The sequence below is a fragment of the Oncorhynchus gorbuscha genome, linkage group LG18, assembly GCF_021184085.1.
Source record: "Oncorhynchus gorbuscha isolate QuinsamMale2020 ecotype Even-year linkage group LG18, OgorEven_v1.0, whole genome shotgun sequence".
Lineage (NCBI taxonomy): Eukaryota > Metazoa > Chordata > Actinopteri > Salmoniformes > Salmonidae > Oncorhynchus > Oncorhynchus gorbuscha.
The window spans coordinates 83,354,761-83,381,742 of NC_060190.1; the positions used below are offsets into that span (position 1 = coordinate 83,354,761).

Consider the following 26,982-nt stretch of genomic DNA (forward strand, 5'->3'; position numbering starts at 1 on the left):
TTCATATTCACTGAGGGGTTTAATAGACCAGGTCATATTCACTGAGGGGTTTAATAGACCAGGTCATATTCATATTCACTGAGGGGTTTAATAGACCAGGTCATATCCACTGAGGGGTTTAATAGACCAGGTCATATTCACTGAGGGGTTTAATAGACCAGGTCATATTCACTGAGGGGTTTAATAGACCAGGTCATATTCACTGAGGGGTTTAATAGACCAGGTCATATTCACTGAGGGGTTTAATAGACCAGGTCATATTCACTGAGGGGTTTAATAGACCAGGTCATATTCACTGAGGGGTTTAATAGACCAGGTCATATTCACTGAGGGGTTTAATAGACCAGGTCATATTCACTGAGGGTTTAATAGACCAGGTCATATTCACTGAGGGGTTTAATAGACCAGGTCATATTCACTGAGGGGTTTAATAGACCAGGTCATATTCACTGAGGGGTTTAATAGACCAGGTCATATTCACTGAGGGGTTTAATAGACCAGGTCATATTCACTGAGGGGTTTAATAGACCAGGTCATATCCACTGAGGGGTTTAATAGACCAGGTCATATCCACTGAGGGGTTTAATAGACCAGGTCATATCCACTGAGGGGGGGTTTAATAGACCAGGTCATATTCACTGAGGGGTTTAATAGACCAGGTCATATTCACTGAGGGGTTTAATAGACCAGGTCATATTCACTGAGGGGTTTAATAGACCAGGTCATATTCACTGAGGGGTTTAATAGACCAGGTCATATTCACTGAGGGGTTTAATAGACCAGGTCATATTCACTGAGGGGTTTAATAGACCAGGTCATATTCACTGAGGGGTTTAATAGACCAGGTCATATTCACTGAGGGGTTTAATAGACCAGGTCATATTCACTGAGGGGTTTAATAGACCAGGTCATATTCACTGAGGGGTTTAATAGACCAGGTCATATTCACTGAGGGGTTTAATAGACCAGGTCATATTCATATTCACTGAGGGTTTAATAGACCAGGTCATATCCACTGAGTGGTTTAATAGACCAGGTCATATTCACTGAGGGGTTTAATAGACCAGGTCATATTCACTGAGGGGTTTAATAGACCAGGTCATATTCACTGAGGGGTTTAATAGACCAGGTCATATCCACTGAGGGGTTTAATAGACCAGGTCATATCCACTGAGTGGTTTAATAGACCAGGTCATATTCACTGAGTGGTTTAATAGACCAGGTCATATCCACTGAGGGGTTTAATAGACCAGGTCATATTCACTGAGGGGTTTAATAGACCAGGTCATATTCACTGAGGGGTTTAATAGACCAGGTCATATTCATATTCACTGAGGGGTTTAATAGACCAGGTCATATCCACTGAGTGGTTTAATAGACCAGGTCATATCCACTGAGGGGTTTAATAGTCATATCCACTGAGGGTTTAATAGACCAGGTCATATTCACTGAGGGGTTTAATAGACCAGGTCATATTCACTGAGGGGTTTAATAGACCAGGTCATATTCACTGAGGGGTTTAATAGACCAGGTCATATTCACTGAGGGGTTTAATAGACCAGGTCATATTCACTGAGGGGTTTAATAGACCAGGTCATATTCATATCCACTGAGTGGTTTAATAGACCAGGTCATATCCACTGAGGGGTTTAATAGACCAGGTCATATTCACTGAGGGGTTTAATAGACCAGGTCATATCCACTGAGGGGTTTAATAGACCAGGTCATATTCACTGAGGGGTTTAATAGACCAGGTCATATTCACTGAGGGGTTTAATAGACCAGGTCATATTCATATTCACTGAGGGGTTTAATAGACCAGGTCATATCCACTGAGTGGTTTAATAGACCAGGTCATATCCACTGAGGGGTTTAATAGACCAGGTCATATTCACTGAGGGGTTTAATAGACCAGGTCATATTCACTGAGGGGTTTAATAGACCAGGTCATATCCACTGAGGGGTTTAATAGACCAGGTCATATCCACTGAGTGGTTTAATAGACCAGGTCATATTCACTGAGTGGTTTAATAGACCAGGTCATATCCACTGAGGGGTTTAATAGACCAGGTCATATTCACTGAGGGGTTTAATAGACCAGGTCATATTCACTGAGGGGTTTAATAGACCAGGTCATATTCATATTCACTGAGGGGTTTAATAGACCAGGTCATATCCACTGAGTGGTTTAATAGACCAGGTCATATCCACTGAGGGGTTTAATAGACCAGGTCATATTCACTGAGGGGTTTAATAGACCAGGTCATATTCACTGAGGGGTTTAATAGACCAGGTCATATTCACTGAGGGGTTTAATAGACCAGGTCATATTCACTGAGGGGTTTAATAGACCAGGTCATATTCACTGAGGGGTTTAATAGACCAGGTCATATTCATATCCACTGAGTGGTTTAATAGACCAGGTCATATCCACTGAGGGGTTTAATAGACCAGGTCATATTCACTGAGGGGTTTAATAGACCAGGTCATATTCACTGAGGGGTTTAATAGACCAGGTCATATTCACTGAGGGGTTTAATAGACCAGGTCATATTCATATCCACTGAGGGGTTTATTAGACCAGGTCATATTCACTGAGGGGTTTATTAGACCAGGTCATATTCACTGAGGGGTTTAATAGACCAGGTCATATTCATATCCACTGAGGGGTTTAATAGACCAGGTCATATTCATATCCACTGAGGGGTTTAATAGACCAGGTCATATTCACTGAGGGGTTTAATAGACCAGGTCATATTCACTGAGGGGTTTAATAGACCAGGTCATATTCACTGAGGGGTTTAATAGACCAGGTCATATCCACTGAGGGGTTTAATAGACCAGGTCATATCCACTGAGGGGTTTAATAGACCAGGTCATATTCACTGAGGGGTTTAATAGACCAGGTCATATTCACTGAGGGGTTTAATAGACCAGGTCATATTCACTGAGGGGTTTAATAGACCAGGTCATATTCACTGAGGGGTTTAATAGACCAGGTCATATTCATATCCACTGAGGGGTTTAATAGACCAGGTCATATCCACTGAGGGGTTTAATAGACCAGGTCATATCCACTGAGTGGTTTAATAGACCAGGTCATATCCACTGAGTGGTTTAATAGACCAGGTCATATCCACTGAGGGGTTTAATAGACCAGGTCATATTCATATCCACTGAGTGGTTTAATAGACCAGGTCATATTCACTGAGGGGTTTAATAGACCAGGTCATATTCACTGAGGGGTTTAATAGACCAGGTCATATTCACTGAGGGGTTTAATAGACCAGGTCATATTCATATCCACTGAGTGGTTTAATAGACCAGGTCATATCCACTGAGGGGTTTAATAGACCAGGTCATATTCATATCCACTGAGGGGTTTAATAGACCAGGTCATATCCACTGAGGGGTTTAATAGACCAGGTCATATTCACTGAGGGGTTTAATAGACCAGGTCATATCCACTGAGGGGTTTAATAGACCAGGTCATATCCACTGAGGGGTTTAATAGACCAGGTCATATCCACTGAGGGGTTTAATAGACCAGGTCATATCCACTGAGGGGTTTAATAGACCAGGTCATATTCACTGAGGGGTTTAATAGACCAGGTCATATTCACTGAGGGGTTTAATAGACCAGGTCATATCCACTGAGGGGTTTAATAGACCAGGTCATATCCACTGAGGGGTTTAATAGACCAGGTCATATTCATATCCACTGAGTGGTTTAATAGACCAGGTCATATTCATATCCACTGAGTGGTTTAATAGACCAGGTCATATTCACTGAGGGGTTTAATAGACCAGGTCATATCCACTGAGGGGTTTAATAGACCAGGTCATATCCACTGAGGGGTTTAATAGACCAGGTCATATTCACTGAGGGGTTTAATAGACCAGGTCATATTCACTGAGGGGTTTAATAGACCAGGTCATATTCATATCCACTGAGGGGTTTAATAGACCAGGTCATATTCATATTCACTGAGTGGTTTAATAGACCAGGTCATATCCACTGAGGGGTTTAATAGACCAGGTCATATTCACTGAGGGGTTTAATAGACCAGGTCATATCCACTGAGGGGTTTAATAGACCAGGTCATATCCACTGAGGGGTTTAATAGACCAGGTCATATCCACTGAGGGGTTTAATAGACCAGGTCATATTCACTGAGGGGTTTAATAGACCAGGTCATATCCACTGAGTGGTTTAATAGACCAGGTCATATCCACTGAGTGGTTTAATAGACCAGGTCATATTCATATCCACTGAGTGGTTTAATAGACCAGGTCATATTCATATCCACTGAGGGGTTTAATAGACCAGGTCATATTCACTGAGTGGTTTAATAGACCAGGTCATATTCATATCCACTGAGTGGTTTAATAGACCAGGTCATATTCACTGAGTGGTTTAATAGACCAGGTCATATTCACTGAGTGGTTTAATAGACCAGGTCATATTCACTGAGTGGTTTAATAGACCAGGTCATATTCACTGAGTGGTTTAATAGACCAGGTCATATTCACTGAGTGGTTTAATAGACCAGGTCATATTCACTGAGGGGTTTAATAGACCAGGTCATATCCACTGAGTGGTTTAATAGACCAGGTCATATCCACTGAGTGGTTTAATAGACCAGGTCATATTCACTGAGTGGTTTAATAGACCAGGTCATATTCACTGAGTGGTTTAATAGACCAGGTCATATTCACTGAGTGGTTTAATAGACCAGGTCATATTCACTGAGTGGTTTAATAGACCAGGTCATATTCATATCCACTGAGGGGTTTAATAGACCAGGTCATATCCACTGAGGGGTTTAATAGACCAGGTCATATCCACTGAGGGGTTTAATAGACCAGGTCATATTCACTGAGGGGTTTAATAGACCAGGTCATATTCACTGAGGGGTTTAATAGACCAGGTCATATTCATATTCAGGTCATATTCACTGAGGGGTTTAATAGACCAGGTCATATTCACTGAGTGGTTTAATAGACCAGGTCATATTCACTGAGGGGTTTAATAGACCAGGTCATATCCACTGAGGGGTTTAATAGACCAGGTCATATCCACTGAGGGGTTTAATAGACCAGGTCATATTCATATTCACTGAGTGGTTTAATAGACCAGGTCATATCCACTGAGGGGTTTAATAGACCAGGTCATATTCACTGAGGGGTTTAATAGACCAGGTCATATTCACTGAGGGGTTTAATAGACCAGGTCATATTCATATCCACTGAGGGGTTTAATAGACCAGGTCATATTCACTGAGGGGTTTAATAGACCAGGTCATATTCACTGAGGGGTTTAATAGACCAGGTCATATTCATATTCACTGAGTGGTTTAATAGACCAGGTCATATCCACTGAGGGGTTTAATAGACCAGGTCATATCCACTGAGGGGTTTAATAGACCAGGTCATATCCACTGAGGGGTTTAATAGACCAGGTCATATCCACTGAGGGGTTTAATAGACCAGGTCATATTCATATCCACTGAGGGGTTTAATAGACCAGGTCATATTCACTGAGGGGTTTAATAGACCAGGTCATATTCATATCCACTGAGGGGTTTAATAGACCAGGTCATATTCACTGAGTGGTTTAATAGACCAGGTCATATTCACTGAGTGGTTTAATAGACCAGGTCATATCCACTGAGTGGTTTAATAGACCAGGTCATATCCACTGAGTGGTTTAATAGACCAGGTCATATTCACTGAGTGGTTTAATAGACCAGGTCATATTCACTGAGTGGTTTAATAGACCAGGTCATATTCACTGAGTGGTTTAATAGACCAGGTCATATTCACTGAGTGGTTTAATAGACCAGGTCATATTCACTGAGTGGTTTAATAGACCAGGTCATATCCACTGAGTGGTTTAATAGACCAGGTCATATCCACTGAGTGGTTTAATAGACCAGGTCATATCCACTGAGTGGTTTAATAGACCAGGTCATATTCATATCCACTGAGGGGTTTAATAGACCAGGTCATATTCACTGAGTGGTTTAATAGACCAGGTCATATTCACTGAGTGGTTTAATAGACCAGGTCATATTCACTGAGGGGTTTAATAGACCAGGTCATATTCATATCCACTGAGGGGTTTAATAGACCAGGTCATATCCACTGAGTGGTTTAATAGACCAGGTCAAATATATGGACTGATACAACAATCAGACAGACACTGGAGTGTCCGCTAGAAAAATAACCTAGATCATCCAACATTCGAGAGAAACAACATTTTCTGACCAGATATTTTGCACCGCTCTGGTGATACTAGCTCTGTCCACATTGTTCCCTTGCTTTGTGTAAATATAACATGAATTGAAATGGGCTATAGCAAATAGGAATATAGGCAATTTACTCAGAAAGTAAACTATGCACTGCCCCACTGTGTGCTGCTGCATTTTGTTGATCCCTGCCTACAGACAGAAACTAAAACAAGAAGCTCCCACGCTGAGGTCTGTCCAACGCTGGTCGCTATATCATCTACTGCATCTTTATGTAATACATGTATCACTAGCCACTTTAACTATGCCACTTTGTCTACATACTCATCTCATATGTATATACTGCACTCAATATCATCTGTATCTTGCCTATGCCGCTCTGTACCATCACTCACTCATATATCTTTATGTACATATTCTTTATCCCCTTACACTTGTGTCTTTTAGGTAGTAGTTTTGGAATTTTTAGCTAGATTACTTGTTGGTTATTACTGCACTGTCAGAACTAGAAGCACAAGCATTTCGCTACACTCGCATTAACATCTGCTAACCATGTGTATGTGACAAATAAAATTTGATTTGAAGATCACAATTAAAACAAGAATAAAAATAACAAGGCACAACCTCACCACAAATTCAACAATTATACCACTACAATAAAAACAACTGCAATCCTCAATGAATTCACTTAACAACAGAGTCCTAAACTGCACTAGGGGGACTAAGGGATCAAGATGCAATGTATTTTGTAGTTTATTCCAACAATTTGGAGCAAATAAGCTAAAGGAGGATTTTCCTCAATTGGAAGAGACCAGAGGGACCTCAAGAGTTAACCAATCATGCTAGTGGGTATGGCATCTCATCTAACATTTTATATGTCAGCAACAGAGTTAGGGAAGTTGGAAGCTTGTGTGGTCGGCGTTTGAAAAAAAAATGGAATAATTAATTGATCTACAGGACTTTAATGAGGACCGGCCAACCTGTTGATACAGGATGCAGTGGTGAGTATTAAACCTGCCAACAGTGATAAAACAAATGGCGCCATCGTACACAGCATCCAAAGGTTTAAGAGTTGTAGCTGCTGCAATCTGGTAAATGGTGTCACCATAATCAAGAACTGGCAAGTTGACTGTACACTCTGCTTCCTGCTATTTAGGGAGAGGCGATATCTATTTCAAAACAACAACCCCACTTTAAATCTTAACTTTTTGACTAGCTGGAATCCCTCGAGCAGTCTAAGTGTCAAATCTGTTGATGTGCCCTTGAGCAAGGCATTTACCCTAATTGCTCCTTTAATTCGCTCTGGGTAAGAACGTCTGCTGAATGGCTCAAATGTAAATGCATGCAATAAGGATCAACTTTGAGCACCTATATCTTCTGAATGTTTTGGCAACCAGGTCCAAATGGTAACTTCTGACCACATCTCCCATAGGCAAACATGTATGGAAAGTTGTTTGAATCAAAAGAGATGCTGTCAAAAAAGTGATGAATTTACCCTAAGTTAAAAGTTAGTTGTGCGTTTCTTACAGCTATGAAAATCAGTAGCATCACGTGGTCCATGGGAAATTAACTCAAACAATTAGCTAGTTAGTCGAGGAACATTTATTAAAAACATTTGTGATAACAAGCTGGCTTCTAGGGCTAGCAGCTAAAGTTAGCCAGCTAGCTAAAAGCAAGATTGATAGCTACATTAACTTCTTAAATTATTACTTATCTCTGACTAAATAAATGAAGTACGTTTATTACTTACCATATATATTGATTATCTAGCTAAAGTAGTTACTTCAGTCTTTGAACACCTCTTCCAAAACGTTTCCTAGATGTTTTTCACAAGTTGAAAGCGGGTGCACCAAAGACAGTACCGTATGAAGATAGGCTATAACTCCATTCACACGTGTAGGCGATGTCATGGCGACGTTGGCTCGATAAGCTCATGCGCAGAAACTAGTCGTCTGATCTGATGGTCGTCTCGCGCCGAACTGCGCATGTGCAGGCCGTCAATTCAAAATAATTTCACTGTCAGTTTGTCACTTTCACATGTTCAACTATTTAAGACATTGTCTCGAATCTAGGTTATGCCTTTAGATTTCGCGAAAATTAACAACTAAGGAAGTATTTTTCACTTTTCTCAGTGACTTCTCAAACCCCAAACTCCGACCTTGTCTGTTTCGCAAGCGTTCCCGGAAGTCTCGGGATGTTGCGCCTCTGAATTTAGAAACTCTTTGGTGAACGCTGCGAAACCAACCGGAAGTAGAACGTTGCGTTCTGGTGTCAAAGTGGAAAGTTGACGCAAAGGCACCCAAACGTGCAGCAATTCTGATTTTTGTTTTAGCTTATACATAACGCATTTTTTTATGATCAAATTGTCCAGATTTGTTGAATAGCCTTCATAAACAATCGAACTGTATCTCATGGTGTAAGCTGTTTCTTTATTTCTGTATGACGCTGACAGTGTGTGTGTTGCATTCTTTATGTGCATTTTTACCTCAACTGCCTACATTCATGATATATTGTGGGTGTATTGTAAGAATGCTACACAAAACTGTGAATATTGCGTAGCCATCATGTCTAAGAATTGTCCTGATGGTGCTTGTTTACTATTCACACAGCTGAAATAGCCTAGATAACTGTTATCTTTGTCGTGGTGTTCATTAAGAATCAGCTGTCAGAGCAGTTTACCGATCACTACCTGAACACAGCCAATCTGTAAATAGCACACTCAAGTACCTCACCCCCATATTATTACTTACCCTCTTGCACCCTAGTATCTCTACTTGCACATCATCATCTGCACATCCATCACTCTAGTGTTAATGCTCAATTGTAATTATTTCGCCTCTATGTCCTATTTATTGCCTTACCTCCCTACTTTTCTACATTTGCACACACTGTACATATATATTTTTATATTGTGTTATTGACTGTACGTTTGTTTATCCCATGTGTAACTCTGTGCTGTTTGTTTTTGTCGCACTGCTTTGCTTTATCTTGGCCAGGTCTCAGTTGTAAATGAGAACTTGTTCTCAACTGGCCTACCTGGTGAAATAAATAAAAAATTAAGCATTGACTATAAAACATTGAATCATTTTCCTTTGCTCCCCTACAGGTTCTGAAAGTAATCTGAACGTTATGCCAGCTCTCTACAAGGACAGGTTGCAGCTATTGTTCACCCTTTTTAATTACTTTTTTTTTATTTTGCTGTTTAAATAAATAACATTATAACCTGTGTGTGTGTGTTTAAGACTCCATGATGTGAGGGGTCTTTAATATATTTAGGGGTTGTCCTATCCCCACTATGTGAGGGGTCTTTAATATATTTAGGGGTTGTCCTATTCCCACTATGTGAGGGGTCTTTAATATATTTAGGGGTTGTCCTATCCCCACTATGCGAGGGGTCTTTAATATATTTAGGGGTTGTCCTATCCCCACTATGTGAGGGGTCTTTAATATATTTAGGGGTTGTCCTATCCCCACGATGTGAGGGGTCTTTAATATATTTAGGGGTTGTCCTAACCACACTATACTATAAAATAAATGCCTACTACCCTCCAGACCTCCAGTATTTAGTAACTTAGTTGTTAAATAATTGACTTAGTGCTTACAGTTTTATACACTATGGTAACAGCCATTTGCTTTATACAGGATATGGTAAAAACATTTGAATGAAGAGAGAGACAGGGCTCCAACATCATAACATTTTAATTCATTTTTTTTATTTCACCTTTATTTAACTAGGTTGGCTAGTTGAGAACAAGTTCTCATTTACAACTGCGACCTGGCCAAGATAAAGCAAAGCAGTTTGACACATACAGTACAACAACACAGAGTTACACATGGAATAAACAAACGTACAGTCAATAATACAGGTGCAGTGATCTGTGAGATGCTCTAACAGCTGGTGCTTAAAGCTAGTAAGGGGGGTAAGAGTTTCCAGCTTCATAGATTTTTGCAGTTCGTTCCAGTCATTGGCAGCAGAGAACTGGAAGGAGAGGCGGCCAAAGGAAGAATTGGCTTTGGGGGTGACCAGTGAGATATACCTGCTGGAGCGCGTGCTACGGGTGGGTTCTACTATGGTGAACAGTGAGCTGAGATAAGGCGGGGTTTTACCTAGCAGAGACTTGTAGATGACCTGGAGCCAGTGGGTTTGGCGACGAGTATGAAGCGAGGGCCAGCTAACGAGATCATATCACGGGAGCTATTCGATGCTAATGCAGGACACCACAGGATGTTTTTGTGCTGGTCAAGGGCAGACAGGTCTGGAGTGAACCAAGGGCTATATCTATTCCTAGTTCTACATTTTTTGAATGGAGCATGCTTATTTAAGACGGTGAGGAAGGCACTTTTAAAGAATAACCAGGCTGTCAGGATTTGGCCAGGGTTGTTCTGGTTTTTGGTCACTAGATGCCCCCATTGTGCCTTTTGACCTTTTGTTTTCCCTTGATCCCCATTATTATTTGCACCTGTGCCTCGTTTCCCCTGATTGTATTTAAACCCTTTGTTTTCCTCTGTTCTTGGCTCTGTGTTTGTATGTTAGCACCCAGCCCTAGTACTCTGAGAACTCTTGTTGATCCCGGTGGACTCTTGTGGATTTCTGTTTTTTTGTACTTGTTTGATTGTTTTTTGAGTATCTTTTTGAGGCTTTTTGTGCTTTACCTTCCACCTTGTGGATTTACCTTTTTTGTCTTGGAGGATTACCTTTGTTCTTGTAGGATTCCTTTTGAGGTTGTGGAGTTACATGTTTTCCTGAAGAACTTCACTTTTTACTTCATTAAATACACCGTCTCAAGTACTGCTGTGTCTGCCTCATCTTCTGGGTTCTGCCGACTATTCGTGGCTCAGTTGGTTAAGTGACTGTTTCTCACTCCGGCAGAGTGTGCTAAAGCAGTGAGTAAAACAAATTTAGGGAGTAGGCTTCTAATGTTAACATGCATGAAACAAAGGTTTTTACGGTTACAGAAGTCAACAAATGAGAGCACCTGGGGAATTGGAGTGGAGCTAGGCACTGCAGGGCCTGGATTAACCTCTACCTCACCAGAGGAAATCAAATGAAATCAAATGTATTTATATAGCCCTTAATACATCAGCTGATATCTCAGTGCTGTACAGAAACCCAGCCGAAAACCACAAACAGCAAGCAATACAGGTGTAGAAGCACGGTGGCTAGGAAAAACTCCCTAGAAAGGCCAAAACCTAGGAAGAAACCTAGAGAGGAACCAGGCTATGAGGGGTGGCCAGTCCTCTTCTGGTTGTACCGGGTGGAGATTATAACAGAACATGGCCAAGATGTTCAAATGTTCATAAATGACCAGCATGGTCAAATAAAAATAATCACAGGCAGAATAGTTGAAACTCGAGCAGCAGCACGGCCAGGTGGACTGGGGACAGCAAGCAGTCATCATGCCAGGTAGTCCTGAGGCATGGTCCATGGTCCTAGGGCTCAGGTCCTCCGAAAGAGAGAAAGAAAGAGAGGATTAGAGAGAGCACTCTTAAATTCACACAGGACACTGGATAAGACAGGAGAAGTACTCCAGATATAACAAACTGATCCTAACCCCCCGACACATAAACTACTGCAACATAAATACTGGAGGCTGAGACAGGAGGGGTCAGGAGACACTGTGGCCCCATCCAATTATACCCCCGGACAGTGTCAAACAGGAAGGATATAACCCCACCCACTTTGCCAAAGCACAGCCCCCACACCACTAGAGGGATGTCTTCAACCACCAACTTACCATCCTGAAACAAGGCCGAGTATAGCCCACAAAGATCTCCGCCACGGCACAACCCAAGGGGGACGCCAACCCAGACAGGAAGATCACATCAGTGACTCAACCCACTCAAGTGACGCATCCCTCCTAGGCATGGCATGAAAGAGCACCAGTAAGCCAGTGACTCAGCCCCTGTAATAGGGTTAGAGGCAGAGAATCCCTGTGGAAAGAGGGGAACCGGCCAGGCAGAGACAGCAAGGGCGGTTCGTTACTCCAGAGCCTTTCCGTTCACCTTCACACTCCTGGGCCAGACTACACTCAATCATATGACCCACTGAAGAGATGAGTCTTCAGTAAAGACTTAAAGGTTGAGTCCGAGTTTGCGTCTCTCACATGGGTAGGCAGACCATTCCATAAAATGGAGCTCTATAGGAGAAAGCCCTGCCTCCTGCTGTTTGCTTAGAAATTCTATGGACAATTAGGAGGTATGTACGGCAGGACCAAATCAGAGAGATAGGTAGGAGCAAGCCCATGTAATGCTTTGTAGGTTAGCGTTAAAACCTTGAAATCAGCCCTTGCCTTGACAGGAAGCCAGTGTAGGGAGGCTAGCACTGGAGTAATATGATTTTTTTTTAATTGGTACTAGTCAGGATTCTAGCAGCCGTATTTAGCACTAACTGAAGTTTATTTAGTGCTTTATCCGGGTAGCCGGAAAGTAGAGCTTTGCAGTAGTCTAACCTAGAAGTAACATTTTCTGCATCATTTTTGGACAGAAAGTTTCTGATTTTTGCAATGTTACGTAGATGGAAAAAAGCTGTCCTTGAAACAGTCTTGATATGTTCGTCAAAAGAGAGATCAGGGTCCAGAGTAACGCCGAGTTCCTTCACAGTTTTATTTGAGACGACTGTACAACCATTAAGATTAATTGTCAGATTCAACAGAAGATCTCTTTGTTTCTTGGGACCCAGAACAAGCATCTCTGTTTTGTCCGAGTTTAAAAGTAGAAAGATTGCAGCCATCCACTTCCTTATGTCTGAAACACAGGCTTCTAGCGAGGGCAATTTTGGGGCTTCACCATGTTTCATTGAAATGTACAGCTGTGTGTCATCCACATAGCAGTGAAAGTGAACATTATGTTTTCAAATGACATCCCCAAGAGGTAAAATATATAGTGAAAACAATAGTGGTCCTAAAACGGAACCTTGAGGAACACTGAAATTTACAGTTGATTTGTCAGAGGACAAACCATTCACAGAGACAAACAAAGGAGAAGTAGGATAAGGGTACGGCTAAAGACTATAAGAACTGGCCGTCTAGCACGTTCGGTACAGAGAGTAAAAGGAGCAGGTTTCTGGGCACGATAGCATAGCTTCAAGGTATAGTGTACAGACAAAGGTAAGGTAGGAAGTGAGTACATTGGAGGTAAACCTAGGCATTGAGTAATGGAGAGAGAGATATAGTCTCTAGAGATGTTTAAACCAGGTGATGTCATCGCATATGTAGGAGGTGGAACAACATGGTTGGTTAAGGCATATTGAGCAGGGCTAGAGGCTCTACAGTGAAATAAGACAGTAATCACTAACCAGGACAGTAATGGACAAGGCATATTGATATTAGAGAGAGGTATGCGTAGCCAAGTGATTGTATGTGTCCAGTGAGTGGTTGGGCTGGTGGGGACACGGCGATTCAGACAGTTAGCAGGCCGGGGCTAGCAAGCTAGCATAAGGGCCATAGAGGGACAACGCGATGGGGGAAAGTCTGTTTTTGCCTCCTCGTGTGGTGAATTCGATAGACCAGTTGTGGAATTAGTAGGGTTCCAAGTAGCAGAGGGGTCCAAGTCCAATTGGCAAAATGGGTATAGTGGTCCAAGAAACTGGCCGGTGGATCAGCTAACAGTCCAATATGCTACAGATAGCTATCAGGCTGCGGAGAGCAGAATGGGCCTTCAGGGGACGTTGCGCCTGAGGGGCCTGTTGGGATCCTCGGGCAGATTATGTCGGTATTCCAGTCATGAAGGATCGGCGGGGTTCCGTGGCCCGTACCGGCAGTAGAAGGGGTTTGGATATTGTAGCCGAGGAGTGGGCTTCAGGAGTAGCCCAGGAGCTCTAGCCGAGAGATGGGTCTAGCATGGGCTAGCCCCAGGCTAGTTGGTGCGTGCTCCTGCACGGAAACGTTAGCCAGGAGTAGTCAACCCGGGTTGCAGTTAGCTAGCTGCCATGATCCAGATGAAAGGGTTCAGAGTTTGCGGTAGGAATCCGGGGATATGGAGAGAAAAATTGGTCCGGTATGCTCAGGTTTGAAATGCGTTGTACAAACTGGCGAGAGCTTTCCGAGCTAAAGCTGACTGATAGCTGGTGGCTAGTTAGCTTCAGTTGAGGTATTCCAGTTCGGAGGTAAATAGAAATACTGTCACTGTTTTTCTGTTTTTCTCTCTACACCTGCATCTAGGCCTCCAGCAGTTTTATCTGTGCTCTGACCCGGTCCATCTCAGCTGTTCTGACCCGTCTCAGCCCTTCCTGTAGGTCCACTAGCTCCCTTTGGCTGTCAATGTGCTGCTGCTGTAAGCTCTGCATCCTTACCACCATACACTGGTCCGAGCTGGGAAGAAACACACACGTTGGTACAGTAGGGTACAGTAGGACATTATACTCACAGCATATTAAATTTAGGGAATGATAACACAACCTACCTCAGCAATTATTTCATGTGAAGACTGTTCTAGCTGCTCCAGCTTGTGGAGGTGACCAGTACAGGCCGCCTCCCTGACACTCCTACTAGCTTCACTAATGCATGGTAGACTTTGCCTGTGGATCTTCTCTTGACCACACAGGGTGTGTCAAATCCCACCGAGTGCTTCGTAAATCTGGATTATCCCATGGTATGAGCCTCCTTCCCAATCCTAACCCTTCATCCCCCAACCCTAACCCTCTATCCCCCAATCCTGACCCTTTATCCCCCAATCCTAACTGTTTATCCCCCAGTCCGAACTGTTTATCCTCCAGTCCTAAATGTTTATCCCCAGTCCTAACTGTTTATCCCCCAGTCCAAACTGTTTATATCCCAGTCCTAAATGTTTATCCCCCAGTCCTAACTGTTTATCCCCCAGTCCTAACTGTTTATCCCCCAGTCCTAACTGTTTATCTCCCAGTCCTAACTGTTTATCCCCAGTCCTAACTGTTTATCCCAAGTCCTAACTGTTTATCCCCCAGTCCTAACTGTTTATCCCCCAGTCCTAACTGTTTATCCCCCAGTCCTGACAGTTTATCCCCCAGTCCTAACTGTTTATCCCCCAGTCCTAACAGTTAATTCCCCAATCCTAACTGTTTATCCCCAGTCCTAACTGTTTATCCCCAGTCCTAACTGTTTATCCCCCAGTCCTAACTGTTTATATCCCAGTCCTAAATGTTTATCCCCCAGTCCTAACTGTTTATCCCCCAGTCCTAACTGTTTATCTCCCAGTCCTAACTGTTTATCCCCAGTCCTAACTGTTTATCCCAAGTCCTAACTGTTTATCCCCCAGTCCTAACTGTTTATCCCCCAGTCCTAACTGTTTATCCCCCAGTCCTAACTGTTTATCCCCCAGTCCTGACTGTTTATCCCCCAGTCCTAACTGTTTATCAAATCAAATCAAATTTTATTTATTTTACAAATTTTATTTATATAGGTCTACAGTCAATCACGGACTACAAGATGAAATCCAGCCCAGTCACGGACCAGGATGTCTTGCTCCCAGGCAGATTAAATAACTTTTTTGCCCGCTTTGAGGACAATACAGTGCCACTGACACGGCCTGCAACGGAAACATGCGGTCTCTCCTTCACTGCAGCCGAGGTGAGTAAGACATTTAAACGTGTTAACCCTCGCAAGGCTGCAGGCCCAGACGGCATCCCCAGCCGCGCCCTCAGAGCATGCGCAGACCAGCTGGCCGGTGTGTTTACGGACATATTCAATCAATCCCTATACCAGTCTGCTGTTCCCACATGCTTCAAGAGGGCCACCATTGTTCCTGTTCCCAAGAAAACTAAGGTAACTGAGCTAAACGACTACCGCCCCGTAGCACTCATTTCCGTCATCATGAAGTGCTTTGAGAGACTAGTCAAGGACCATATCACCTCCACCCTACCTGACACCCTAGACCCACTCCAATTTGCTTACCACCCAAATAGGTCCACAGACGATGCAATCTCAACCACACTGCACACTGCCCTAACCCACCTGGACAAGAGAAATACCTATGTGAGAATGCTGTTCATCGACTACAGCTCGGCATTCAACACCATAGTACCCTCCAAGCTCGTCATCAAGCTCGAGACCCTGGGTCTCGACCCCGCCCTGTGCAACTGGGTACTGGACTTCCTGACGGGCCGCCCCAGGTGGTGAGGGTAGGCAACAACATCTCCTCCCCGCTGATCCTCAACACGGGGCCCCACAAGGGTGCGTTCTGAGCCCTCTCCTGTACTCCCTGTTCACCCACGACTGCGTGGCCACGCACGCCTCCAACTCAATCATCAAGTTTGCGGACGACACAACAGTGGTAGGCTTGATTACCAACAACGACGAGACGGCCTACAGGGAGGAGGTGAGGGCCCTCGGAGTGTGGTGTCAGGAAAATAACCTCACACTCAACGTCAACAAAACTAAGGAGATGATTGTGGACTTCAGGAAACAGCAGAGGGAACACCCCCCTATCCACATCGATGGAACAGTAGTGGAGAGGGTAGCTAGTTTTAAGTTCCTCGGCATACACATCACAGACAAACTGAATTGGTCCACTCACACTGACAGCGTCGTGAAGAAGGCGCAGCAGCGCCTATTCAACCTCAGGAGGCTGAAGAAATTCGGCTTGTCACCAAAAGCACTCACAAACTTCTACAGATGCACAATCGAGAGCATCCTGGCGGGCTGTATCACCGCCTGGTACGGCAACTGCTCCGCCCTCAACCGTAAGTCTCTCCAGAGGGTAGTGAGGACCCAGTCCTAACAGTTAATTCCCCAGTCCTAACTGTTTATCCCCCAGTCCTAACTGTTTATCCCCCAGTCCTAACTGTTTATCCCCCAGTCCTAACTGTTTATCCCCCAGTCCTAACTGTTTATCCCCCTGTCCTAACTGCTTATCCCCCAGTCCTAACTGTTTATCCCCCAGTCCTAACAGTTAATTCCCCAATCCTAACTGTTTATCCCCCAGTCCTAACTGTTTATCCCCCAGTCCTAACTGTTTATCCCCCAGTCCTAACTGTTTATCCCCAGTCCTAACTGTTAATTCCCCAGTCCTAACTGTTTATCCCCCAGTCCTAACTGTTTATCCCCCAGTCCTAACTGTTTATCCCCCAGTCCTAACTGGTTATCCCCAGTCCTAACTGTTTATCCCCAGTCCTAACTGTTTATCCCCAGTCCTAACTGTTTATCCCCAGTCCTAACTGTTAATTCCCCAGTCCTAACTGTTTATCCCCCAGTCCTAACTGTTTATCCCCAGTCCTAACTGTTTATCCCAATGTCACGCCTTGGTCATTGTATTTTGTGTTTTTGTTACATGTTTGGGTAGGCCAGGGTGTGACATGGGTTTATATGTTGTTTTTCGTATTGCCGTTTGTAGTATTTGGGATCGCGGCTAATTAGGGGTGTTGTATAGGCTTGGCTGCCTGAGGCGATTCTCAATTGGAGTCAGGTGCTTATCGTTGTCTCTGATTGGGAACCGTATTTAGGTAGCCTGAATTTCGCTTTGTATTTTGTGGATGTTTGTTCCTGTCTCCGTGTTGTAGTCTGTCACCAGATAGGCTGTAATTAGTTTCACGTTCCGTTCTGTTGTTTTTGTATTTCAATTATTTCACGTACCGCTATTCTGTTCATTAAAGTCATGATTAACCTACACACTGCATTTCGGTCCGACTTTCTTCATTCAACAGACGAACGCCGTTACACCCAAGTCCTAACTGTTTAGCCCCAGTTGTAACAGTTTATCCCCCAGTCCTAACAGTTAATTCCCCAATCCTAACTGTTTATCCCCAGTCCTAACTGTTTATCCCCAGTCCTAACTGTTTATCCCAAGTCCTAACTGTTTATCCCCAATCCTAACTGTTTATCCCCCAGTCCTAACTGTTTATCTCCCAGTCCTAACTGTTTATCCCCCAGTCCTAACTGTTTATCCCCCAGTCCTGACTGTTTATCCCCCAGTCCTAACTGTTTATCCCCCAGTCCTAACAGTTTACATTTACATTACATTTAAGTCATTTAGCAGACGCTCTTATCCAGAGCGACTTACAAATTGGTGCATTCACCTTATGACATCCAGTGGGACAGTCACTTAACAATAGTGCATCTAAAACTTAGGGGGGGTGGGGTGAGAGGGATTACTTAACCTATCCTAGGTATTCCTTAAAGAGGTGGGGTTTCAGGTGTCTCCGGAAGGTGGTGATTGACTCCGCTGTCCTGGCGTCGTGAGGGAGTTTGTTCCACCATTGGGGGGCCAGGGCAGCGAACAGTTTTGACTGGGCTGAGCGGGAGCTGTACTTCCTCAGTGGTAGGGAGGCGAGCAGGCCAGAGGTGGATGAACGCAGTGCCCTTGTTTGGGTGTAGGGCCTGGAGGTACTGAGGTACTGAGGTGCCGTTCCCCTCACAGCTCCGTAGGCAAGCACCATGGTCTTGTAGCGGATGCGAGCTTCAACTGGAAGCCAGTGGAGAGAACGGAGGAGCGGGGTGACGTGAGAGAACTTGGGAAGGTTGAACACCAGACGGGCTGCGGCGTTCTGGATGAGTTGAAGGGGTTTAATGGCACAGGCAGGGAGCCCAGCCAACAGCGAGTTGCAGTAATCCAGACGGGAGATGACAAGTGCCTGGATTAGGACCTGCGCCGCTTCCTGTGTGAGGCAGGGTCGTACTCTGCGGATGTTGTAGAGCATGAACCTACAGGAACGGGCCACCGCCTTGATGTTAGTTGAGAACGACAGGGTGTTGTCCAGGATCACACCAAGGTTCTTGGCGCTCTGGGAGGAGGACACAATGGAGTTGTCAACCGTGATGGCGAGATCATGGAACGGGCAGTCCTTCCCCGGGAGGAAGAGCAGCTCCGTCTTGCCGAGGTTCAGCTTGAGGTGGTGATCCGTCATCCACACTGATATGTCTGCCAGACATGCAGAGATGCGATTCGCCACCTGGTCATCAGAAGGGGGAAAGGAGAAGATTAATTGTGTGTCGTCTGCATAGCAATGATAAGAGAGACCATGTGAGGTTATGACAGAGCCAAGTGACTTGGTGTATAGCGAGAATAGGAGAGGGCCAAGAACAGAGCCCTGGGGACACCAGTGGTGAGAGCGCGTGGTGAGGAGACAGATTCTCGCCACGCCACCTGGTAGGAGCGACCTGTCAGGTAGGACGCAATCCAAGCGTGGGCCGCGCCGGAGAGATGCCCAACTCGGAGAGGGTGGAGAGGAGGATCTGATGGTTCACAGTATCGAAGGCAGCCGATAGATCTAGAAGGATGAGAGCAGAGGAGAGAGAGTTAGCTTTAGCAGTGCGGAGCGCCTCCGTGATACAGAGGAGAGCAGTCTCAGTTGAAAGACTAGTCTTGAAACCTGACTGATTTGGATCAAGAAGGTCATTCAGAGAGAGATAGCGGGAGAGCTGGCCAAGGACGGCACGTTCAAGAGTTTTGGAGAGAAAAGAAAGAAGGGATACTGGTCTGTAATTGTTGACATCGGAGGGATCGAGTGTAGGTTTTTTCAGAAGGGGTGCAACTCTCGCTCTCTTGAAGACGGAAGGGACGTAGCCAACGGTCAGGGATGAGTTGATGAGCGAGGTGAGGTAAGGGAGAAGGTCTCCGGAAATGGTCTGGAGAAGAGAGGAGGGGATAGGGTCAAGCGGGCAGGTTGTTGGGCGGCCGGCCGTCACAAGACGCGAGATTTCATCTGGAGAGAGAGGGGAGAAAGAGGTCAGAGCATAGGGTAGGGCAGTGTGAGCAGAACCAGCGGTGTCGTTTGACTTAGCAAACGAGGATCGGATGTCGTCGACCTTCTTTTCAAAATGGTTGACGAAGTCATCTGCAGAGAGGGAGGAGGGGGAGGGGGCGGAGGATTCAGGAGGGAGGAGAAGGTGGCAAAGAGCTTCCTAGGGTTAGAGGCAGAAGCTTGGAATTTAGCGTGGTAGAAAGTGGCTTTAGCAGCAGAGACAGAGGAGGAAAATGTAGAGAGGAGGGAGTGAAAGGATGCCAGGTCCGCAGGGAGGCGAGTTTTCCTCCATTTCCGCTCGGCTGCCCGGAGCCCTGTTCTGTGAGCTCGCAATGAGTCATCGAGCCACGGAGCGGGAGGGGAGGACCGAGCCGGCCTGGAGGATAGGGGACATAGAGAGTCAAGGGATGCAGAGAGGGAGGAGAGGAGGGTTGAGGAGGCAGAATCAGGAGATAGGTGGGAGAAGGTTTGAGCGGAGGGAAGAGATGATAGGATGGAAGAGGAGAGAGTAGCGGGGGAGAGAGAGCGAAGGTTGGGACGGCGCGATACCATCCGAGTAGGGGCAGTGTGGGAGGTGTTGGATGAGAGCGAGAGGGAAAAGGATACAAGGCAGTGGTCGGAGACTTGGAGGGGAGTTGCAATGAGGTTAGTGGAAGAACAGCATCTAGTAAAGATGAGGTCGAGCGTATTGCCTGCCTTGTGAGTAGGGGGGAAGGTGAGAGGGTGAGGTCAAAAGAGGAGAGGAGTGGAAAGAAGGAGGCAGAGAGGAAAGAGTCAAAGGTAGACGTGGGGAGGTTAAAGTCGCCCAGAACTGTGAGAGGTGAGCCGTCCTCAGGAAAGGAGCTTATCAAGGCATCAAGCTCATTGATGAACTCTCCGAGGGAACCTGGAGGGCGATAAATGATAAGGATGTTAAGCTTGAAAGGGCTAGTGACTGTGACAGCATGGAATTCAAAGGAGGCGATAGACAGATGGGTAAGGGGAGAAAGAGAGAATGACCACTTGGGAGAGATGAGGATCCCGGTGCCACCACCCCGCTGACCAGACGCTCTCGGGGTGTGCGAGAACACGTGGGCGGACGAAGAGAGAGCAGTAGGAGTAGCAGTGTTGTCTGTGGTGATCCATGTTTCCGTCAGGGCCAAGAAGTCGAGGGACTGGAGGGAGGCATGGGCTGAGATGAACTCTGCCTTGTTGACCGCAGATTGGCAGTTCCAGAGGCTACCGGAGACCTGGAACTCCACGTGGGTCGTGCGCGCTGGGACCACCAGAGTAGGGTGGCCGCGGCCACGCGGTGTGGAGCGTTTATCCCCAGTCCTAACTGTTTATCCCCCAGTCCTAACTGTTTATCCCCCAGTCCTAACTGTTTATCCCCCAGTCCTAACTGTTTATCCTCCAGTCCTAACTGTTTATCCCCAATCCTAACTGTTTAACCCCAATCCTAACTGTTTATCTCCCGGTCCTAACCCTTTATTCCCCAATCCTAACTGTTTATCCCCAATTCTAACTGTTTATCCCCTATCTTAACCCTTTATTCCCCAATCCTAACTGTTTATCCCCAATCCTTAACCCTTTATCCCCCAATCCTAAATGTGTATCCCCCAATCCTAACCCTTTATTCCACAAATCCTAAATGAATATCCCCCAATCCTAACCCTAGTCCTTTTCCTTCCTCTGCTTTGGGAATTCCAGTGATGAGGTGTGGAGTTCCAGGTTACTCAGGCTGTCAGGAGAGAGAGAGATAGTGGTGAGGTGTGGAGTGCCCGTTTAACCCCCCCCCCCCCCATTCTTTGTACCAACTCAGACTGGAGAATTCTCCAACCCCCCCTACTTTGTACCAACTCAGACTGGAGAATTCTCCAACCCCCCCCTACTTTGTACCAACTCAGACTGGAGAATTATCCTACCCCCCTACTTTGTACCAACTCAGACTGGAGAATTCTCCTACCCCCCTACTTTGTACCAACTCAGACTGGAGAATTCTCCTACCCCCCTACTTTGTACCAACTCAGACTGGAGAATTCTCCTACCCCCCTACTTTGTACCAACTCAGACTGGAGAATTCTCCAACCCCCCTACTTTGTACCAACTCAGACTGGAGAATTCTCCAACCCCTCCGTACTTTGTACCAACTCAGACTGTGAGGGTGCATAATTTCCCTGGGTACATGGTCTTTTCTCTTCAATGGAATTACGTATTTACTACTTGGTTATTATAACTGTACATAGCCTTGATGTACATACTGTACACCTAGTAATCTGATAAGAGAAGGTACTCTCTGTGGTGCTGAAACGGATCCATAGCTCCAGATGACAAGAATTAGAACAGTCTCTTTTCATTCTGCACCAAAGGGCGGGCGGGCGGGCAGCCTCTTTCTTCAGGGGTGCAGGTAGCCTAGTGGTTAGAGCGTTGGACTAGTAACCAAAAAGGTTGCAAGATCGAATCCCTGAGCTGAGAAGGTTCAAATCTGTCGTTCTGATTCTGAACACGGCAGTTCACCCACTGTTCCTAGGCCATCATTGAAAAAAATTAGTTCTTAGCTGTCAATCAGTGGAGGCTGCTGAGGGATGGCTCGTGTTGTCATTATACACCAATGTGAATAAACAGAATACATCAGCAATTAACCGTTTGAAGATATGAACTCAAGAATGTTCAGTCTAACTTCCCTTTCTGTGCTTTATTCAGGTTAAAATTACGTTAGACATTTTAATATTCTAGGACTTCAGTTGCATTACCTTTCCACTTAAACGGAGAACAAGCAAATTATATATATATATTTTTTTACAGTAGTCTAAGTGATATATTGTACAAAAAAAAAACTTAGATTTTCTTATCTACTCATTCCTTGTTGAAGTTTAATCTTTCCCCATGGTTATGATACATCACCTTGCTCCAATCATGGGATCAAAACTCTTTCTACAGTGATCTGGACATTCAGCAACTGACACTGTTCAAAGAAATGCACCTTTTATGAATTGATAATAATTTATTTGATGAATTTGCTATGACTGTCTATTGTGTTGGTTAATTTCTTTACAATCAAATGAGGGAAACTTATCACAAGTCAGAGTTATACTTAAACTAAATCTTTATTCACTTATTAATAAGGAAGCAGGTCAAGACAACACACAAATATAAAGTGAATCGATTGAGTGCTCTACGATAACGATGGCTGGTCGACGAATCACCCCTAGATGATTCGTTGAGAGCCCGAGACAAAGGTACAAAGGTCTTTTACAGCCCCTTTCAGTCTACATGACAAACAACAAATGTATGGATTGGGTCACAAGGTTAAGATTAGTATGAACGATACTGTCTGCTGTGAATAACAAGTATCTGCTGTAAAAACAGTAGAGACCAGGGTCTGGCCCTGGGGTCATCTCTCCCTGGTACCAGAAAGAACAGAAACATTAAGTCATGCTATGGAATGCGGTCTCTTTAGGTTATATCACCCAAAAGACATCGGAAATCCCCTGTCAGTGTTAAATCTCCCAGAGGCCCACTTTCAGTTCACACAGACACAATAGTTATAAGAACCCTCTATTATGTTGCATAAAACAGCCATTTGATGCAATAAAAGTAGTATAACATAATCTTGTCATTTCTCTCACAGTATTCATACAGTGTTGGGGCATGTTATCCCCCTGTCTGCATGCTACCGTCTATCTGTCTGTCTGCCTGCCTGCCTGCATGCTGCCATCGGACTGAACCGTAAACATAATGACCGCTGGCCGGGGCTGCTGTCGCACGTCAGTCACTCTATTGCAGGTAGACTCCGTTTTGTTCAAGAAAACAAAAACAAAGTCAATCTTTATGGGAAGCTCAGACTTCCTACCCACTCACTCTCACTAAGTGCTGGTTTCCCAGACCTGGTAGGGAGGGCATCCACTCATCATTCATCCCTGGTCACCAGTGGCATGGAAAGGGGGTTCTTTAACAAGCATTATACATTAACCTCTACCAAACTAAACAAACATGTTTGATTAAATGCAGAAAGTGGATGTTTCACCCCCTGTCCTGCTTTTCCAGCGAACTGGTGTGGGACTATCCTCCGTAGCCTGCCGTGGGCCAGAGGGGACGATTCAGACAAAATAATACAACCATCCATGTGAAAAGGGAGGGGCGTAGGAAGGCAGCAGAGTGCTAGGCCGTGGCCTCGATGGTGCATTCTTTAGCCAGGTGACCAGACTTTCCGCAGTTGTAGCAGTTGACTTCGCTGGCCTTGCTGCACTGGACGGCAACATGGCCGATCTCACCACACCTGGTGGGAGACAGAGAGGAGAGAGATTTATAAAGCTGTTCATGGCTGCTCCAAATCAAACATATCACAGGGAAGCAGCTTAACGATACACTGGCCAGTATACCTTGTAAAAAAAAAATATATATGCTCACAGGGAAGCAGCTTAACGATACACTGGCCAGTATACCTTGTAAAAAAATAATATATGTGCTCACAGCCCTTCTAGATGTGTCCTAGTAATGGTGTGCATCTTCGTTAACTCACCTGTAACACTTGACCTTGTCACAGCCCTTCTAGATGTGTCCTAGTAACTGTGTGCATCTTCGATAACTCACCTGTAACACTTGACCTTGTCACAGCCCTTCTAGATGTGTCCTAGTAACTGTGTGCATCTTCGTTAACTCACCTGTAACACTTGACCTTGTCACAGCCCTTCTGGATGTGTCCAAAGCCTCCACAGGAGTAGCACTTCTGCTCGTTGGCATGGTCACAGTCCCGGGCCACATGGCCGGCCTTGCCACAGTTATAACAGACCTGCAATATAACATTATAGTATAACATAACAATTAAGAATATAATCACCGGCCTTGCCACAGTGATAAAACACTTGCATAATATTAGAGGCCTATAAAATCTGCATTGTGGAAAATATGGATGGAATCCAGACGCAGTCAGCATCAGTTGCTGGGACCACTACTATATGTCCAGTCATCCTACCGGTCTGAGGAGCCGTTTGGCAGAGCAGATAGGCAGCTAGCTAGCAGCTAGGCTATCAAGCTAGCAGGGTTTTCTTGAGGGCTTGAAAGCAGCCTGCAACATGGTTATCCATTACGGCTGGGACAGCGGACTCTCCCGGGCTTGTGGCTGTCTAGAGCACTGCTTGTGGCTGTCTAGAGCATAACTTCCGGCGCCGACTGAGATGGCCGCCTCGCTTCGCGTTCCTAGGAAACTATGCAGTTTTTTGTTTTTTAACGTGTCACTTCTTACATTAGTACCCCAGGTCATCTTAGGTTTCATTACATACAGTCGAGAAGAACTACTGAATATAAGATCAGCGTCAACTCACCATCAGTACGTCCAAGAATATGTTTTCCGCGACGCGGATCCTGTGTTCTGCCTTACAAACAGGACAACGGAATGGATCGCATGCAGCGACCCAAGGAAACGACTCCGAAAAAGAGGGAAACGAGGCGGTGTTCTGGTCAGACTCCGAAAAAGGGCACATCGCGCACCACTCCCCAGCATTCTTCTTGCCAATGTCCAGTCTCTTGACAACAAGGTTGACGAAATCCGAGCAAGGGTGGCATTCCAGAGGGACATCAGAGACTGCAACGTTCTCTGCTTCACGGAAACATGGCTTACTGAGAAGACGCTATCCGATGCAGTGCAAGCCAACGGGTTTCTCCACGCATCGCGCCGACAGAAACAAACATCTCTCTGGTAAGAAGAGTGGCGGGGGCGTATGCCTCATGACTAACGGGACATGGTGTGATGAAGGAAACATACAGGAACTCAAATCCTTCTGTTCACCTGATCTAGAATTCCTCACAATCAAATGTAGACCGCATTATCTTCCAAGAGAATTCTCTTCGATTATAATCACAGCCGTATATATATCCCCCCCCAAGCAGACACATCGATGGCTCTGAACGAACTTTATTTAACTCTTTGCAAACTGGAAACCATTTATCCGGAGGCTGCATTCATTGTAGCTGGGGATTTTAATAAAGCTAATCTGAAAACAAGACTCCCTAAATTTTATCAGCATATCGATTGCGCAACCAGGGGTGGTAAAACCTTGGATCATTGTTACTAACTTCCGCGACGCATATAAGGCCCTGCCTCGCCCCCCTTTCGGAAAAGCTGACCACGACTCCATTTTGCTGATCCCTGCCTACAGGCAGAAGCTAAAACAAGAGGCTCCCACGCTGAGGTCTGTCCAACGCTGGTCAGACCAAGCTGACTCTACACGCCAAGACTGCTTCCATCACGTGGACTGGGACATGTTTCGTATTGCGTCAGATGAAAATATTGACAAATACGCTGATTCGGTGTGCGAGTTCATTAGAACATGCGTCGAAGATGTCGTTCCCATAGCAACGATAAAAACATTCCCAAACCAGAAACCGTGGATTGATGGCAGCTTTCGCGTGAAACTGAAAGCGCGAACCACTGCTTTTAATCAGGGCAAGGTGTCTGGTAACATGTCCGAATATAAACAATGCAGCTATTCCCTCCGCAAGGCTATTAAACAAGCTAAGCGTCAGTACAGAGACAAAGTGGAATCTCAATTCAATGGCTCAGACACAAGAGGCATGTGGCAGGGTCTACAGTCAATCACGGACTACAAGAAGAAACCCAGCCCAGTCACGGACCAGGATGTCTTGCTCCCAGGCAGACTAAATAACTTTTTTGCCCGCTTTGAGGACAATACAGTGCCAATGACACGGCCTGCAACGAAAACATGCGGTCTCTCCTTCACTGCAGCTGAGGTGAGTAAGACATTTAAAACGTGTTAACCCTCTCAATGCTGCAGGCCCAGACGGCATCCCCAGCCGCGCCCTCAGAGCATGCGCAGACCAGCTGGCCGGTGTGTTTACGGACATATTCCACCATTGTTCCTGTTCCCAATAAAGCTAAGGTAACTGAGCTAAACGACTACCGCCCCGTAGCACTCACTTCCGTCATCATGAAGTGCTTTGAGGGACTAGTCAAGGACCATATCACCTCCACCCTACCTGACACCCTAGACCCACTCCAATTTGCTTACCGCCCAAATAGGTCCACAGACGATGCAATCTCAACCACACTGCACACTGCCCTAACCCACCTGGACAAGAGGA

The 26,982-nt window shown here is 45.2% G+C and overlaps 2 protein-coding genes and 1 long non-coding RNA gene across 5 annotated transcripts in view; 1 reads left to right on the top strand and 2 right to left on the bottom strand.

The window, feature by feature from the left end:
• Nucleotides 1–8,136, bottom strand: part of isy1 (ISY1 splicing factor homolog) — a 34,008-nt gene extending 25,872 nt beyond the window's left edge. The window contains exon 1 of the mRNA XM_046312687.1: nt 8,002–8,136. Coding sequence (XP_046168643.1) covers nt 8,002–8,004 — 3 coding nt within the window. The 5' untranslated portion in view covers nt 8,005–8,136. The remainder of the gene's footprint in view (nt 1–8,001) is intronic.
• Nucleotides 8,137–8,507: 371 nt separating this feature from the next.
• LOC124002499 lies at nt 8,508–9,479 on the top strand. Its single transcript, XR_006833040.1, has 2 exons — nt 8,508–8,667; nt 9,358–9,479. It is a non-coding gene; the product is annotated as an uncharacterized LOC124002499 (long non-coding RNA).
• A 13,490-nt stretch (nt 9,480–22,969) lies between these two features.
• Nucleotides 22,970–26,982, bottom strand: part of LOC124002670 (CCHC-type zinc finger nucleic acid binding protein-like) — a 30,727-nt gene continuing 26,714 nt past the window's right edge. For all 3 annotated transcript variants that reach the window (XM_046310287.1, XM_046310289.1, XM_046310288.1), the window contains 2 exons: nt 24,546–24,673; nt 22,970–24,160 (listed from right to left, as the gene is read on the bottom strand). In XM_046310287.1, coding sequence (XP_046166243.1) covers nt 24,043–24,160; nt 24,546–24,673 — 246 coding nt within the window. In that variant the 3' untranslated portion in view covers nt 22,970–24,042. The remainder of the gene's footprint in view (nt 24,161–24,545; nt 24,674–26,982) is intronic.